Source organism: Sciurus vulgaris (assembly GCF_902686455.1).
Source record: "Sciurus vulgaris genome assembly, chromosome: 10".
Lineage (NCBI taxonomy): Eukaryota > Metazoa > Chordata > Mammalia > Rodentia > Sciuridae > Sciurus > Sciurus vulgaris.
The window spans coordinates 121682410-121698168 of NC_136470.1; the positions used below are offsets into that span (position 1 = coordinate 121682410).

Here is a 15759-nt window from a genome sequence, read left to right on the forward strand (position 1 = left end):
TGGTAGCTTCTGCTCTCACCTGTGATGAAGACCCCGCAGCTTGCAACTTTCAGTGAGCATCATTGTCACCTGAATTTCAGATGCTTGATCTATAGAAAGAAAAAATTATCTTGAATGATATTACATAAACTACATATATATTACATTAATATTTTTTGCTATAAGTAAATAACTACCTTGGACTGTGAGGTGAATTTTCATTTTAAGTTACAGGTAAATCTAAATAGATCTCAAGTTCTATTGCAGTACAGTCTCATTAATTAGGTCAACTTTCACAGAAATTTTTACATAACAATGAGAGAGTCAGGAAGGTTAAAAATATAGTAGAAAAAGCAATTTAACTAACTGGAAAAATACCTACAACACATGGCATATAAAAAGCTAATTTCTTTTTTCCTCCTTCTTTAAATAGTTCATACAAACCAGTATGGAAAAAAATTGAAAGCAGAGGCTGTGGATTAAATATATAGTTTACTGAGAAAAGAAAAAAAAAAAAAAATGACCAACAAAATTACAAAATGACTCTCAGGTTCACTCCAAAGTAAAGAAATTAAAATTAAACTAGATGTGATTTTCCCCCATCAGATCTAAAGAGACCAAGAATTCGGCTACCTGCCAATTTGGGCAAGAATGTGTGAAAACAGGCTGAACAACAGCATCTTGGGTAGTGGGGAGAAGCAACATGTAACACAACTTCAAAACAGACACACACTCTGTATATCATCAATACCACTGGAAAACAACTCAAGTACACCTCAAGAGCAAACTAACTACATTGGTACACCAGAATACTCTGTGCCTCCTTTTTAAAAAATGAGATAGGTTTACATGTACTGAGAGAGGGATATCTTAAGATATAGATTAAATTTTAAAAAGCAAGGTATAAACCAAAGTTAGATATATTGGGGAGCACTTTTCTCCTATTTGGGGAGAAAACTGTTTATGGTGGGAGATTTTACATTTTGTACCTTTCTATTCTGTCTGCACTCTGTAAACTTACAAATCTACAACTATAGTAAAATAACCACAGGAGTTTTGATTGTAGATGATTGTCTATTTTATTGTTTTCTTCTTCTTGCCTTTCTCTGGTTAAAAACAAAACTAATATTAAATTAGTGGAAGATTAATATAATGAACAAATTAGGATAAGATTTCTTTTTATTTTTATTTCTTTTTATTTTTAGCTTCTAAACTCATGGTTTTTGATTCAAAACAGCAAGACAGAACTAAAATTGACTTTAAAAATCCATGTCTTTGAAAAGACATGACAATGCAATTTACCAATTATAGTCAGTATTGATTAAAGTAAAGCCTTTCTCCAGAAGAATTTTGAAGCCATAAAATAAATATTTGCACAAATCCATGAGGAGTCCTCATCTTAATAGTATAGAGGACTTTTGCCACCAATTGAAAATACTATTTTCTTTACATTTATAGTGCACTTCCATTTTAAAACTAAAAATAAATTTGATTTTTTTAAAAGTCTTAAAATATCAAAACCAAATGAGTATAATGTATCCTTAAAAATATTTCCAAAGAAACCAATAACTAATTTTTATGGAAACAATAAAAATGCTAATAAACATTTCTAAAGTTTTTGATCAATGCAATAAGAAAAAAATTGAAAAAATTGGCAAAGTCCAAGATCCACAAATTCCAGCCCCACCCGGTAAAATATTGAACCTACAATAAAACCCAGTCCACTGAGCTCAGGCACTAATGACTATCCTACTTCTTAAAAGCAGAACTGTCAAAACATAAATCTCAAATTTCATTTGTTTCCAAATCTACCAGAATCTCACTTCTTGCCTCATTCCCTCCCATTACTTGTTATTAGCATTCCCTTTCTAGACAACTTCTCTGAGTTAAGATCTATGTACAAATGTAGAATGGGGGGACTGAAAGCCAAGGACTTGAACTACTTTTTAGGAAAAGAAGCCTCCCACCAGTGTCTGCCAGAATAAACTCTAGTAGTCCAAAAACTGCTTAAAAGGATCCTTTTGTAAATGGTGGAATGTCCCAGATGCTCATTCTATAACCTAAATAATTTCTTAGAAAATATGGCCAGAACTACTGGGGCATGGTAGGATCTTTTGAGAACTAAAAATAAGTAATAATTGGGGAAAAAGCACAGTTGGTAAGCATTTACCTTCAACTGGTAAGATCCAAGTACACAAAAGGTTAATTTCAGGATGTCATTTTGTACTGTTTTTTTTCAAGTCCTTTACTTTGATAAGCATGTTCAATTAAGCAAGGACTACATACATTAGATAATTATCTAAGAAAATTTTCAAAGTGGAAAAAAGTAATTTCATCCATTTATTATGAACTCATTTTTTACGGATTCCTTCTCCAGTCTTTGTTTTAAACAGTGAATGACCTATCTTCAAGATTTATAGATATAAAAAGGGTACTATTAATTCTAAAAATCACAAGGAAACATAAATGATGTTAAAAATGGCTTATTTCAAAAAGGAAAGATCAGTATTCTCTAAAAAACTTCATTTTTCCATTTTACATAGAACTTCTAATTGTACAGTATGTAACAAAGCATACAAATTTGTGAAAAACTTTGTTAGCTTCACATAGCTTCAGTTAAAAAATAGAAATAACATCCAAAAGAATAAATCTCAGAGATACTTAATCAAATGGAATTATCTCATTAACAATTTTGAGACAAGTATGCTTGCTCTCTGTCCCCTGTGCAAACCATGACTATACGCTGACTAAAGACTCACCGTGCTCTCTCTCATTTCTTTCCAGCTGAGAGAACATAGTGTGGTGAGGCAGAGAAACAACCAAGTGACTACGACGCCTTCCCCCCACACACCCCCACACATATGGAAAGAGAAATCTCATCTTTGAAAGAGTTCCAGTATCCACATTGTGCTTCTTTATTGTTTTTATTTCCTTTTTTCCCCCTTCCTACCTTAGATCAACCCAATGCTGTATGGAAACCTCTTTTGTTAATTCAGGATTCATTCGGAACAAATAAATAATACCTCAGTTCTGAATGGTCCACAGAATACTTAATAACCCTAGAAGAAATGTTAGAATTAAGGAGAAACATTCCCTTAAAAAATGGGAAAACCTGATAATATTATGGCATTTGCAGGAAAATGGATGAAATTGGAGAATATCATGCTAAGTGAGATAAGCCAATCTCAAAAACTAAAGGACGAATGATCTCGCTGATAAGCGGATGAGGACATATAATGGGGGGCAGGTGGGGTTAGCGTTAGGGTTAGGGTTAGGGTTAGGGTTAGGAATAAGAAGGGTGGTAAGAACGGAGGAAGGAAGGCCTATATAGAGGGAAAAGAGGGGTGGGGGGGTGGGGGGAAGGGAAAAAAAATAACAGAATGAATCAAACAACATTGCCCTATGTAAACTTATGATTACACAAATGGTATGCCTTGACTCCATGTACAAATAAACAACATGTATTCCTTTTGTTTAAATAATTAAAAAAAAATTAATTAATTAATTTTTTTAAAAAAAGGATATGAACCTCAGGAGAACCAACTTAATCAGTGGAAGCCTTTAAAGAGGGCATAGGCCTTCTGAGGTAGGGATAGCAAACAGCTGCTGACCCTGCAATGGCTCTCCATTCCCTTTGGACCTTCCACTTCCAAGACCTGACTATGGACAAGTTTCAGCTCATGCCTGTGGGATTCCTGCCTGCTTGTGGTCTCTTCCTACAGTCTCTGGGCTTGCCAAACCAGTCTCCACAATGTGCAAGTCAATTACCTATAATAAATCCCTCAATATTGTTAATACAAAAAAAAAAAAAAAAAAAAAGGAAAACCAAAACCAGTTGTTTTATTAAACTTATGGTTCAAATTTTACCTTTACAAAAAGTAATATATAAACTATCCTTCAAATCTACTCAGAAAGTCTACTGGGATTTAATGTAAATATAAATCTTTAAATGTGTTCTGGGGGCTAGAAATGAGTGGGTTAATAAAAGCAAATACCAAATGGTATAGTAAGTTAAGCCATTTGTTTACAAAAGATAAAAGGGGTGTGTGTATGGGTGTGCTTATTTGCCACAGCCTTAAACAAGCAATTTGCTAAATTATAGGCAATTAAATTTCAAAGATTTTTCTTAGAACCAAAAATAACTTATTTAGCAACAATCAACATAAGCTCTTCATACTTTCCAAATATTCCTTGAATTTAGAAACAGAATTATTATAAATTAACTTTGTAAATCTCATAAAATTTTGTCACCTCCTACTCATAAAACTCAATAATTTTTCCCTCAATCTCTGTAAAGTACTAAACTTGTTTTTTAGAAAATAGTATCCTGTCATTTCAACCTCTGTCAGATACTGAGAGACATTAAGCACCCAGTACCTTACCAATTTTTCTCACTCTCAAAACGAGCAAATAAGAGAGTTAACTGAGGATATAGTTCAGTGGCAGAGCATTTGCTTAGCATGCATGAGATCCTGCCCAGAACAACAGAAAATAAAAAAATTAAACAATTAAGTATTATTTAAACTTTTACAAGTATCAGGTTTAAGCCATTAAAATTCTAATATTTTAAAGAGTTGCTAGGGAGTAAGATATATGCAAATAATACTGTAGTATTCTGATAGAGGAAATCTCAATTGAATAATTTATATGAAAAAATAAAAAATTAGGCATCACATTTTGAAAATTAATTTAAAATAAGAATATCTGAAAATATATATCCTGCTCATGAAATATAAATTAGTGCTACCTTTTAGAGGACAATCTGACAATATCTCTCAAAATTTCAAATGTATACACCCTTTGGGCCACCAATCCCAACTGCAGTTATACCTACAAAAGTATACCAAGAAATACACATATATACATTCTAGTGCATTATGCAGCATCCGGGAAAAAGTAGATGTGGGAGGGGTGAAAGATAAACAGTGACTACCCACATAGGGTGCTGTGGGTCTAGGGGTAACTATAATTTTTTTCTTTATAGACTTCAATACTGGAAGAGGAAAAACCAAGAACAATGTTTTCTATGGAAATGATAGCAAAGAGTTTTAACATAGGGAAAACCCAAAATTAGATACAGTAGCAATGAATTCAAGTGGACACAAGTCAGGATAACATCTAATAAATGTTTAATATCTTGATTTATAAGTCTTCTATTTTTTATACCTGATAAGAACAACCCAAATCTCCTCAAAAGTTACCCTCATATGAGCTAAATTAACATGGCCTAATTTAAAAGGTCCAGCACCTGAGAAACTGGATAGAATTTCACTGGCATGAGTCATACTAGAAACAGTACGGAAATAGTACAAGAAAACAATCTTACCTTTAACTGTTTTTACAAATGTTGGTTTTTCTTTATTTGGATCTTTTTCATCTACTAAAATCCCATGGAAAATACGCCCAAAAGTACCTAAAAGAAAAAAATAATAATTAATGAGATCAGTGATGATAACCTCATAACATTACAATACAAAAACTTTCTGGCACATGTAATGTCAATATAACAAGGGTATATATGATTAACATCATTCCACCCCCTGAGTAAAAGGCTCAAATTTTTGGTATCTAATGGCTATTAAAGTTCTTTATAACCATGAAACACCTTAACTGGCTTTTTGGAAACACTACATCTAAACTAAATATATGAGAATTATTTTCCAAATTACCCTAAATAAATCAATATCATAGCAAGAAGCAACGGAGCTCAGTAATGGGGTATCAATTCAGACACTTGAGTTTCTAGGTCACTTTAGAGCAATGACAAAAGGCGAAAAATGGACTTTTCTCCCTGCTGCCACCATGCTTAAAAATGCAGGAAGGCCAGGGGGTACAAAGTCCTGGATATGAACAGTACTGGGTTCCAATTTTTCTACCACTCTCTACTTAAGTGTCAGACAAGTCACTTGACCTCTCAGGTCATTAGTAAAAAGTGTTCCTAAAAAGAGAAGTTATAAACTTTGTGGGGGGAGGAGTAATGGTTAAAAATGAACTATGAAAATCCACAGATTCTTATTAGCAATTTCCTACTTGCTAATCAAAAAAAAAAAAAAAAAAAAAAAAAAAAAAACAAAAAAAAAAAACTTCCTAATGAGGAAATGATCATTGAAAATTAGTCTTGTGTCACTCTTCTCCATGAGAAAATGTTCTACTTTCTTACTTTCACAAATAAAAAACAGTGCCTGCAAATAGCTTTACTTTGCTGCAGATACCACACACAGATGGGGGCTTTAAAGTCTTTCACTGTTGAGTGCTAAAGCTGTTGGTGCTCATCTAGATCAAGTCTCACTGTAGCCCAAAGACACTGAGTAACTTGGATGTTCAAGGCAAAAACAGTTTCGGATAATCTTTATTCAAGGCAATTTGCTTAGAGGTGAGTAAATACTTTCAAACATTTCAATCAATACACCCTCAGAGGTAACACCCTGACTTGCAAGTACCTTCCTCACAAAGATCTGCCCTTCTTTCCCTGCTCAAGCTGATCTTACATGATTGAGTTTTGCTCTCTCACAAGAACACTGCAAAAATTCATACTACATCTTCTCTTCCTCATACCGAGTCCCATTTTAAATATTCCCAAACATGGATTTACACATGCTTAGAAACAAAACTATTATGGATGTGGGGAACATGCACTGAAGTACATCTGTACATGTATCATTCTACCACAAGGCCAGATTCCCATTAGCTTGTTCCCCTGTACCCTGTCAGCCTAGATGTTTTAATTTTTCTCAATCTGACAGATAAAAAATGGCATGTAACTAATGTTTGATTTGCATTTATCAGATTTCCAGTGAACCTGATCACTTTTTAAAATGTTAACTGGTCTTGTTTTCTTTTATGAAACAGCTTTAAAATAGATTACAGCCCTGAAAATATCAAGGAAAACATTACGTGATTCCAAATTTCCTTTTTTTCCTCAAATTATGCCACTTCAATAGATGACTTATTTTATCCTGTTTAAAGACACAAAGAAGCTGCAAACATGCCATTAATCACTGATCTAACTCCTGTGATTTTTTAGAAAATGCTACCTGGTCTACTAACTAACTGCTTTTACACAGCAAACAAATCTGAAAACTAGTTCTGCTTAGAAACAATCATATGAAGTGGCATTTATACACTGAAAAGCAGGCCCCCCAAATCTGCTCCTATTAATCACCATTTGCCATTGGGGGCAGATTAACCCTTCACTTTACTGAGACTAGCCTACAAGTATTCAACCAACAGATGAATACAGAGGGGCCCCCAGGCTCCCAAAAGTTTTCAAACTGAATTACAATAGGGATAAAAAAGAAAGTAATTCTCTTGAGTAACATGAAGAGCTCAATGCAGTATTTTATTATTAATTTCTGCTTTGATCTTCCATCATCTTCATAATCAATACCCTGAAAACTCAAAAAAGAAAGCAAGGACAAGGAAGAGGGGATGGAAAGAATATTATTATCTACCAAATACTGTTATGTGTTCATTCATTTAATGTACATTATTTCATCTAATCTTCTTAACTAGACTAAGAATTATGAAGACTATTTAGACAACAATGTAATCTAAATTTACAGAAAAGGAAATTGTAGATCTAAGACATTAAGTAATTTCTCTAAAGTCACACATGTAACAAATCCCATAACTGGAACATATTAAGTCTAATTACAAAGCCAGATTCCATCTGCTAGACCCTCCATACTATTTATCAGAGAGAAAATGACTAAAATATTTTCAAAGAGACCTGCCTGGCAGTGATCATTTTAAATAAGAACAAAACAGAAAATACACCTTAAAGGTAATGAACAGTTAAGTATACTTTATTATACTTGAAAATCAAGAGTTACAGCAAAGCTGTATAAGGCATGCTAAAGAATCTAAAAAACGGAAATAAAAATCATTTTTCAAAAAAAAAAAAAAAAAAACAGATTTTAAGATAATAAATACCTTCTTGGAGTACATCTTTTAGAGTTATCCTCTCCCTGGATATTGCTATATCCTTCACCTTGGCTTTGGCCTCTAAAAGAGTGACACTTCTCAGGTCGTTCTTCTCTATCCTCAAGGTAGGATAACCTGAGGAGCCAACAAAGCCAAAACAAGCAATATAAATACCCTTATTAAGGTATTGGGGTTAAACAGTTTAGTTAGGACCATAGGACTCAAGTCACAGGAATCAATGAATTCGAGATCCATAAAAGAAAACAGGCACATATGTGAGTTACTTATAAAAGGCACACCAAATTATAAAGAAAAGCTTTCCCACCTACCACAATTCTACCCCCAAATGCTAAAATACAGAATTAAAATAAGAAATACCAGAAATAATATTACCATTACCTCGAATACTGTCAGTCAAATGAAACAAGCTTTGACTCACAAAATTTAATTTAATCCCTTTTATGGACAGTTCTTCTCCCAAAAGATTTTTTAATATAATCATATAACAAAAGAACTTTTCAAATAAAGAGAAACATCTTTTCTAACAAAATGCATTATCAATATAACTAGTCTGGTATTCCCCACAGCCTGATCATACCATGGTAAGGTTCAAATTTGTTCTCATTTATTCTTAACACAATTACAGTAAAAATAAAATTTATAGCCACAAATTGAAGTTTTCATTCCAAGAAAAAAAACTGTTAGAATAAAAGGAAAATCCCATGTTAGCCAGTAGAAATAGGAATGGCATCCCTAATGATTTATTAACTTTGGTAAAAACTTGGAAGAAAAACCCTCTAAAAAATTAATGAAGGGCTGGGGATGTGGCTCAGTGGTTAAGCACTCCTGGGTTCAACCCCTGGTAAAGAAAGAAAAGAAAAGAAAAGAAAAGAAAAGAAAAGAAAAGAAAAGAAAAGAAAAGAAAAGAAAAGAAAAGAAAAGAAAAGAAAAGAAAAGGAAAGAAAAGGAAAGGAAAGAAAAATTAAAGAACCAATGATCATCAATTGCTGCCAGAAGAACTATGTGAAAGGCTCAGGAGAACTTATAATGGATGTAGGCTGACAACTGAAACCACTGGTCAGCAGTTTGAGTGCAATATGTCCATATGTATGAGGGCAGGTGTGTTGGTGTATGATTAATACTATCTTGAATTCTTAGTTCTTAAATATTTGGTCTGTTGTGTTGTTTTTCTGGAAAAATTTCTCATTCTGTCTTTAAATACTTTTCTGCCCCCTTTTCTTTTTTTTTTTTTTTAAGCTACAGCTGCCAGGATCAGTGTGTGGCGAGGGACAAGGGCTCGGGACCCCAGGCAAGGCCGCTGGGATCCTGGAGGGAGGGATGAGAGGGTGAAGGCCTGCTGGAGAGCAGGTAAGGGCAGGGCTTCCCTCCTCTGGGAAACAGCAGCCCCTTGGTCCAGTGATGCTGGCAGCTCATTCGGTGGCTGTGAAGCCTGATCTGTCTGAAATCAAAGGCACGTGCGGAAATCCACTCCCAACACAGGGTGAGTCCTTGGAGAAGCTGGCTGGGCTTCTTTCTGGAGAGTCCCTCTTGAAGCGGGCCGGCTGCAGGGAGGAGGCGGGCGAGGGCCTTGGGGGCTGGGCAGGCTTTCGGTCTCCGGAGCCTCTGTCCTCTGGGGGCTCCTCGCTCAACTCTGGCTCGGAGTCAAAGCCAAAGGCGGGGATGTCATACTCAGGTTCCTCGTACTTGAGCTTCAGTGGGGAGTCCTGACTCTCGCTGGCACCCACAGGACCCTTCCTCAGTCTCCTTGGGCTTGCTGGGGGGTGCCGGAGGTGGGACCTTGGGCCGCGTCAGTGTGCTGGTGCGGCGGCTCAGGTTGGGCTTCTTGCGCTTATCGATGTATGACGCGGGGGCCCAGCCCTCCTTCTCACCGATCTGCACGTACCACCAGCCGCCCGAGTTCTTGTCAATGACCTCTGCTTTCTGTCCACCTCGGAAGCTGATCCCATCGGAGATGCACGACTGGAACTCAGCAATGGTGTAGTACTCCACCTCGACGGAAGGGGGCTCTGGTGGCTTCGGCAGCTGGAACCCCAAGCTGGATTCTCGGCGTGGTGGAGGTCTTGTCCTTAGGTTTGGGGAGCTGATCTGGGCCCTCTGAGGGGCGATCCTGGCCACAGCTGGAGAGCCCTGGGCCAGTTTGGAGACGGTCCTCTCGGGGAGGCCCAGGGCACTGCCATTGGAAGCACTGCACAGGATTGGCAGGCTGATCTCCGTTTCGGCAATGGGGGCCTCAGAGCCTTCGCTTTCAGCTGGTGGAGTCTCCTTGTCCCCAGACGTCTTCTTGTTGAGCAGGTTGCTGATCTCCATGATGTTCCCAATGATCTCCACCGGGCCCGCCAGATTCTTTTTCCTGGTTGGCAGGTCATCCTTGGCCTTCTTTAGGTAGGATGCCGGTGCCCAGCCCTCTTTGCCCAGGTATCTGATGTACCACCAGCCCTCCAAATTCTTCCGGATCACCTCCACGGTGACACCCTTCTCAAAGTCAATCTCGTCCTTGCTTTGGCTGGTATAAGGCTGAACGGTGACATACTTCTCCTCTCGGCTGTGCTGCCTGTTGACCATCCCGCCCAGGGTCCACCGGCGATCCAAGCGCCGCAGATGGGCCTTGCGTCTCTTGGACACTTCCCCGGTCTTGGAGGTGTTGATGTCTGAGTCATCTCGAGTGCCATTCTGGGCCTCCAGGTAGGTGGCAGGGACCCAGCCCTGCTCCTCAGAGGTACTCACAAACCACCATCCGCTCTCGTTCTTCTCGATGACATCCACCACCTCCCCGGCCTGGAGGCTCAGCACTGAGTTCTCCTGCTTCTTATAGTTGGACACCACCACATACTGTTCCAGGATCATGGGCTCGGCGTTGGTGTCGGCACCTGATTTCCTCCTGGAACTGCCATAATCCCTTCCCCAATCCTCGGAGCACTGGGAGTGCAAGCAGGCGCCCAAGCACTTGGCGAGCAGGGAAACTGAGGCTCCAAGAGGCAGGTTGCTCAAACCTAGGCCCCGACCTGCGCTGTGAGTCGGCTCCCCGCCCCTGGAGCGCTCCGCCTCCCCCCCCCCTTTTCTTTTTTATTCATAAAACAAATGTATTTCTATTTACCTTTTATATTTTGTTTTTAGTATGTGTAATAAATTATCTAGCTCCTTAGAAGTAATGTGCACTATTAAACACAAGTATTTTATTAATGACAATTCAATTTATTAAAATATATAATTGCATTTCCATTTATTTTTATTAAAAAAGCTCATTTAGCACTTATCATAAATGAATTATCTATCCTTTAAGGTCATATCCACAATTAAGAATCAACTCAAGTTGGGCATGGTGGCACATGCCTATAATCCTAGCAGCTTGGGAGAAGAATCCCAAGTTCAAAGCCAGCCTCAGCAAAAGCAAGGCACTAAGCAACTCAGTGAGTCTCTGTCTAAATAAAATACAAAATAGGGCTGGGATATGGCTTAGTGGTTAAATGCCCCTGAGTTCAATCCCCCTCCAAAAAAGAATCAACTCTAATAAGCAAAGCCTGCCATCTAACCATTAAAAGGTGCCCCTTCTGAACAGCTGAACTACTTTCACACCTAGCACTGTATTTTCTAAGAAACATGTATTTCTTTTGTTGACAGTGATGGAAGCTGCTGTTGTGGTTTCTCTTAAATTTCTTTTAATCCAGACTGAGAATCGAATCCAGTGCCTCACATATGCTAGGCAAGTGCTCTACCTCTGAGCCACCCCAATCCCTTAACTTGACTTTAAATACTCCAATTTGAGATTGTTTCATTCAATGCTCTAAAAAGCAAGTTGAAGATCATACCTAACTTTATACAAGGTAGATATATGTACACAACATGGTACACATGTCCCCCAAGTATACTAAGCATACAGGACCACCCACACAGACAGACCATATAAAACTTTGGTAACAGTTTTAGAATTAAATTAACTCTTACTGGTGATAGGCGTTGCATTGTTGGGTGTGTCAGCTCTCAGATACTGAGTCGTCTGGGTGGATGGTTGAGACAGCCCTTGGGAACTACTGCTGGCACTGATGCTACAAATCATTTTTAAAAGAGAAATATTTGACAAATCAGCTTCAATGAAAAATTTCTTTTACATACTTACAAAATGCAAGTAGTGTTATAACCAGTCTAAAATCCTGATGACAATCATAACAACACATCTCTACAACATATTCCATACTGCAGTTTTAATCTGTCTCATAATGTAAAACTCTATCAGTTTTAATCTGTCTCATAATGTAAAAATTTCATTTCTACCTCCAAAATCATTAAGGAGGCTCCTTTTACTAAAATTATTCAGAAAAGTAAGTATTAGTTCTTAAGTAGCAGTCCTGAACCTCACACAAGTATATGTTAGAGAACTATGGTTCATCCTGCAAGAAAAGAGGCTGTGCCATTCAATTAAATGACTTCTTAGAAAAGAAGTAGAAAGACAGGCCTCTTAGTGATGGATGGCCCCAAATCAAATGGCCTAGAGATAAGGGAATAGCAAACCAAATAAAATGTGCCAACATCCTCAAAGCTTGGGATGGAAGATCAAATTTGGCTCACATTCACATGAATGTGAACAAACACATGAATGTTTAATCACACTCATTTTGTTTCTGCTATTCCCCAATCCTACTTTTTTAGAATTTATGGAAGTTCTCAAAAAATTTCCAGAACCTGAAACATTATATTACCCCATATTCTCTAAATAAGACAGGAAACCTAGAAGATGGTAGACTCAAATAATTGCTAATCCTGTTTGAGACTACAAATTAACAGTTTCCAAGCATGTTTTGTCATTTCAGTGTGTAGCAACTTGTCCCAGGTCACCCTTGGGCATACTCTTGTCTCAATGTCCTTGTTATTTTACAGCAGTGCAAAAGTGAAGCACAGAAATTAAGAAGAGTGAAACCAGATGGCAGGATAGGTCTTGCAAGTCTGTCTAAGCTACAGAATCAGTAGAGCCCCAACAAAAGCTCCAACCTTCCTAAGTAAACTGACCTCTCTCTATACAAAGTTCTGTATTTTCAAAATCTGGTAATTAAAAAAATACATAATGACAAAGGGCTGCCATGTAATCTGCAACTTTTATACATGAATTTATATTTTATCATTTTTCACAGCTTTTATGTACACTTGAAAAATGTAAATATATAACATCCACACAATGAGCACTGTACATACCTAAGTAGTTTTTTTTATCACTAATAATACAATCTACTATTATCTGCTATTATAACTAAAATACTCCTGAAAAGTCAGAGTAAAAATTAAGATAGGAATGTCCTCCAATAAACATTTAGAATACACTTATATACAAGCCATTTTGTTCAGCATGCTGTATATCAAAAATGCCTGTCTGCCTAACAAAATGCCCCTTAGTATGCCTTCCCTTGAGATGCCCATCCTTTCAGATTATCTGCCTCTTCCTTGAGGCTAAAGTTAGCCCTGTTTTCCCAGCACCTTTGCTGAAAATACTTAGCAACTTCAAGAATTTTACAAGGAATCACCAAGCCATTATCCAGCCAGAATTCTGCAAGTTTTTAAGGCTGGAGCTTATTCAAGAATTGGTCTATGTGAGTTTACATATGCACTGGGTTCATGGCAGTACAGTAAACAAATGAAGCATATACCTTGAAGTCACAACTGCCAGTACAACCAATACTAACTGCATGACTCAGGCAAACTATTAGATCCTTCTGGAGTCTCTAATTCTCATAGATAAAAGAAGCATAATACTACAAGATTGCTAAAAGGATTACACGAAAAAATATATAAAGCATTAAGGACAGTGGCTGGCCTTCAGACATACATTTCATGTTATTACTAATTGTTTTTATTATTATGAATATTATACATCCCCAATTCTAAGAATTATAAGGGCATGTATTTTTCAGTTCTGAGTACTACTCAAGGAAAAGACTAGAAATCAAAGTTGTTAGAAGTAATGGAGAGGGAAAAGAAACACTACTATCCTCAAACAACTGACTTGTCCATAAAATGGAATTAAGAAAACCTGCCTCACAGACTTTTGTGAGGCTAAAGTTTATATATGTTAAAGCACAATGCGGGGCTGGGGGTATAGCTCAGTTGGTAGAAAGGCCCTGGGTTTGAATCTCCAGCACCACCAAAAAAAAAAAAAAAAAAAAAAAAGCACAGTGCGTCACCTGCAACCAACAATGGCTGAATAAAATGCACTGACCCCACGTTTCCCCATCAACTGACCAGTAGGTGGCACTCCTGTGCCACCTTAGAATCTTTGAGAGGCTTTTGGACACAGTCTGAAGTATTATGGGTTTATCTACATCAATTTTTTGTTTGTTTGACAAATATTAAGAGGAGAGGGAAGACTAAACAAGCAATAAGCAAAGCACTATGCTAAGTGGATGAAAAACTTTGTTTAGGACCCAAGACTTACTGTTACAAGAAAAGAAGCAGTTTGAGGACCTACCCCTTATACCTGTTAAAGTTTATATCTTTATAACTGCATCAAAGCAGGTGGAAAATGAGATGAAAATGTATATTTGCTAACACTTAATAGTTTAAGGTCAGTCTAGATAAACTTAATTTTCACAAGCAAATTAAGTAAATATTGTGGATATATTAACCCTGTTTTAGAATTAAGCTAGGACTTTACGCAAACCCCACAATTTTCTTTCAAAACACTTAATAAAATTCATACTTTTCTATTATTTTTCTGTGTAATTCACTTATTTATTTATTCATTCAATAATTACTTAATAAGTATATACTATAGGCCAGGTACTGTGCTGGGTACTGACAAAACAACAGTAAACACAACAAAGCTTCCTATTCTACATTCCGGTGGGGGCTCCTTGTTTAATGTCTGTCTCTAAAAGGAGACTATATAAACTCTACAGGGACAGGAAAGTGCCTATTCACTCCTTAAGCCAGTGCCTGATGCAATGAGTCCCAAATAGGCCCAATTAAGCCCCAGTGAGAGCTCAAAAAACACTTATTGAGTCAACCAACCAATGAAAGAGAAAAGTATACTTTCACAAAACAGAAAAATGTAAGTCAGACAGGATAGTTGTTCTAGTGATGTGTACTGAAAATACAAAGAATTATCAGTATAACAAAATGGCTTTTTGCTTCCCTCTATCCTTCATTCAACAAATAGTTCCTGAGTATCTTACCATGTGTCAGATACTGTTAGACATTAAGTGTAGAAACAAAGAAAAATAAATGTATCCCTGTCACCAGTAATGGCAAGGGTACTAGAGATTATGGAAACTAAAAAAGAAAAATGAAGATATTGCCAAATAATAAATTCAAGCACCCCACAAAAAAAAAAAAAAAAAAGGAATGAACTTCCCCAGGCACAAACTAGTAAGAAAAGACCACAGTGGGCATGCCACAGAGCAACCTCTCTGTAAATGTGGAGGGAAACTCTGTCTCTCCAGGATAGAGTCACCTGGCAAGATACAGACTGAAAAGAATAATTTGCAGTGTTGGGAGAGGGAAAGCCACATACATGGGCTGACAAGAACGCACCTCAGTCAATTTCGTTCTCTGCCTCTAAAGAAGCTGTGTAACAGGAGTTTGGCTCCTGAGTGCTGGCAATGAAAGAACTCTACCACCATGTCTAAGGAATTCCATGGAGCCATCAAACCTCCCACAGCTGCTGTGAGGGTAAATGGAGTCAATGATTATAAAGCACATGGAACTGACAGTGGTACAGACCAATTGCTTTACACAATTACAATAGTGAGTCATGACAGTACAGATCTTACAATAATGTATCCCACCTGCTCTGTGCTGGTTCTAACAGTGCAACCCTGGAAAAGTTATTACATCTCTTTAAGTCTGTTTCTT

At 37.2% G+C, this 15759-nt stretch overlaps 2 protein-coding genes across 3 annotated transcripts in view; both read right to left on the bottom strand.

Moving 5' to 3' along the window:
* The window catches only part of RYK (receptor like tyrosine kinase), a 92310-nt gene that overhangs the window by 22507 nt on the left and 54044 nt on the right, over positions 1 to 15759 (bottom strand). Inside the window, exons 7-10 of one of the 2 annotated variants that reach the window (XM_079100482.1) lie at positions 11865 to 11966; positions 7912 to 8045; positions 5306 to 5392; positions 20 to 89 (exon numbers count right to left, since the gene is read on the bottom strand). In XM_079100482.1, coding sequence (XP_078956608.1) covers positions 20 to 89; positions 5306 to 5392; positions 7912 to 8045; positions 11865 to 11966 — 393 coding nt within the window. The remainder of the gene's footprint in view (positions 1 to 19; positions 90 to 5305; positions 5393 to 7911; positions 8046 to 11864; positions 11967 to 15759) is intronic. The other variant, XM_079100483.1, reaches the window with a different exon arrangement.
* LOC306670433 (SH3 and PX domain-containing protein 2A-like) lies at positions 9333 to 10815 on the bottom strand (the record flags this gene model as incomplete). The annotated part of the gene is given in 2 exon segments (XM_079155081.1): positions 9333 to 9653; positions 9655 to 10815. Coding segments are annotated over 2 exon segments (1434 nt in total). The 5' UTR covers positions 10768 to 10815.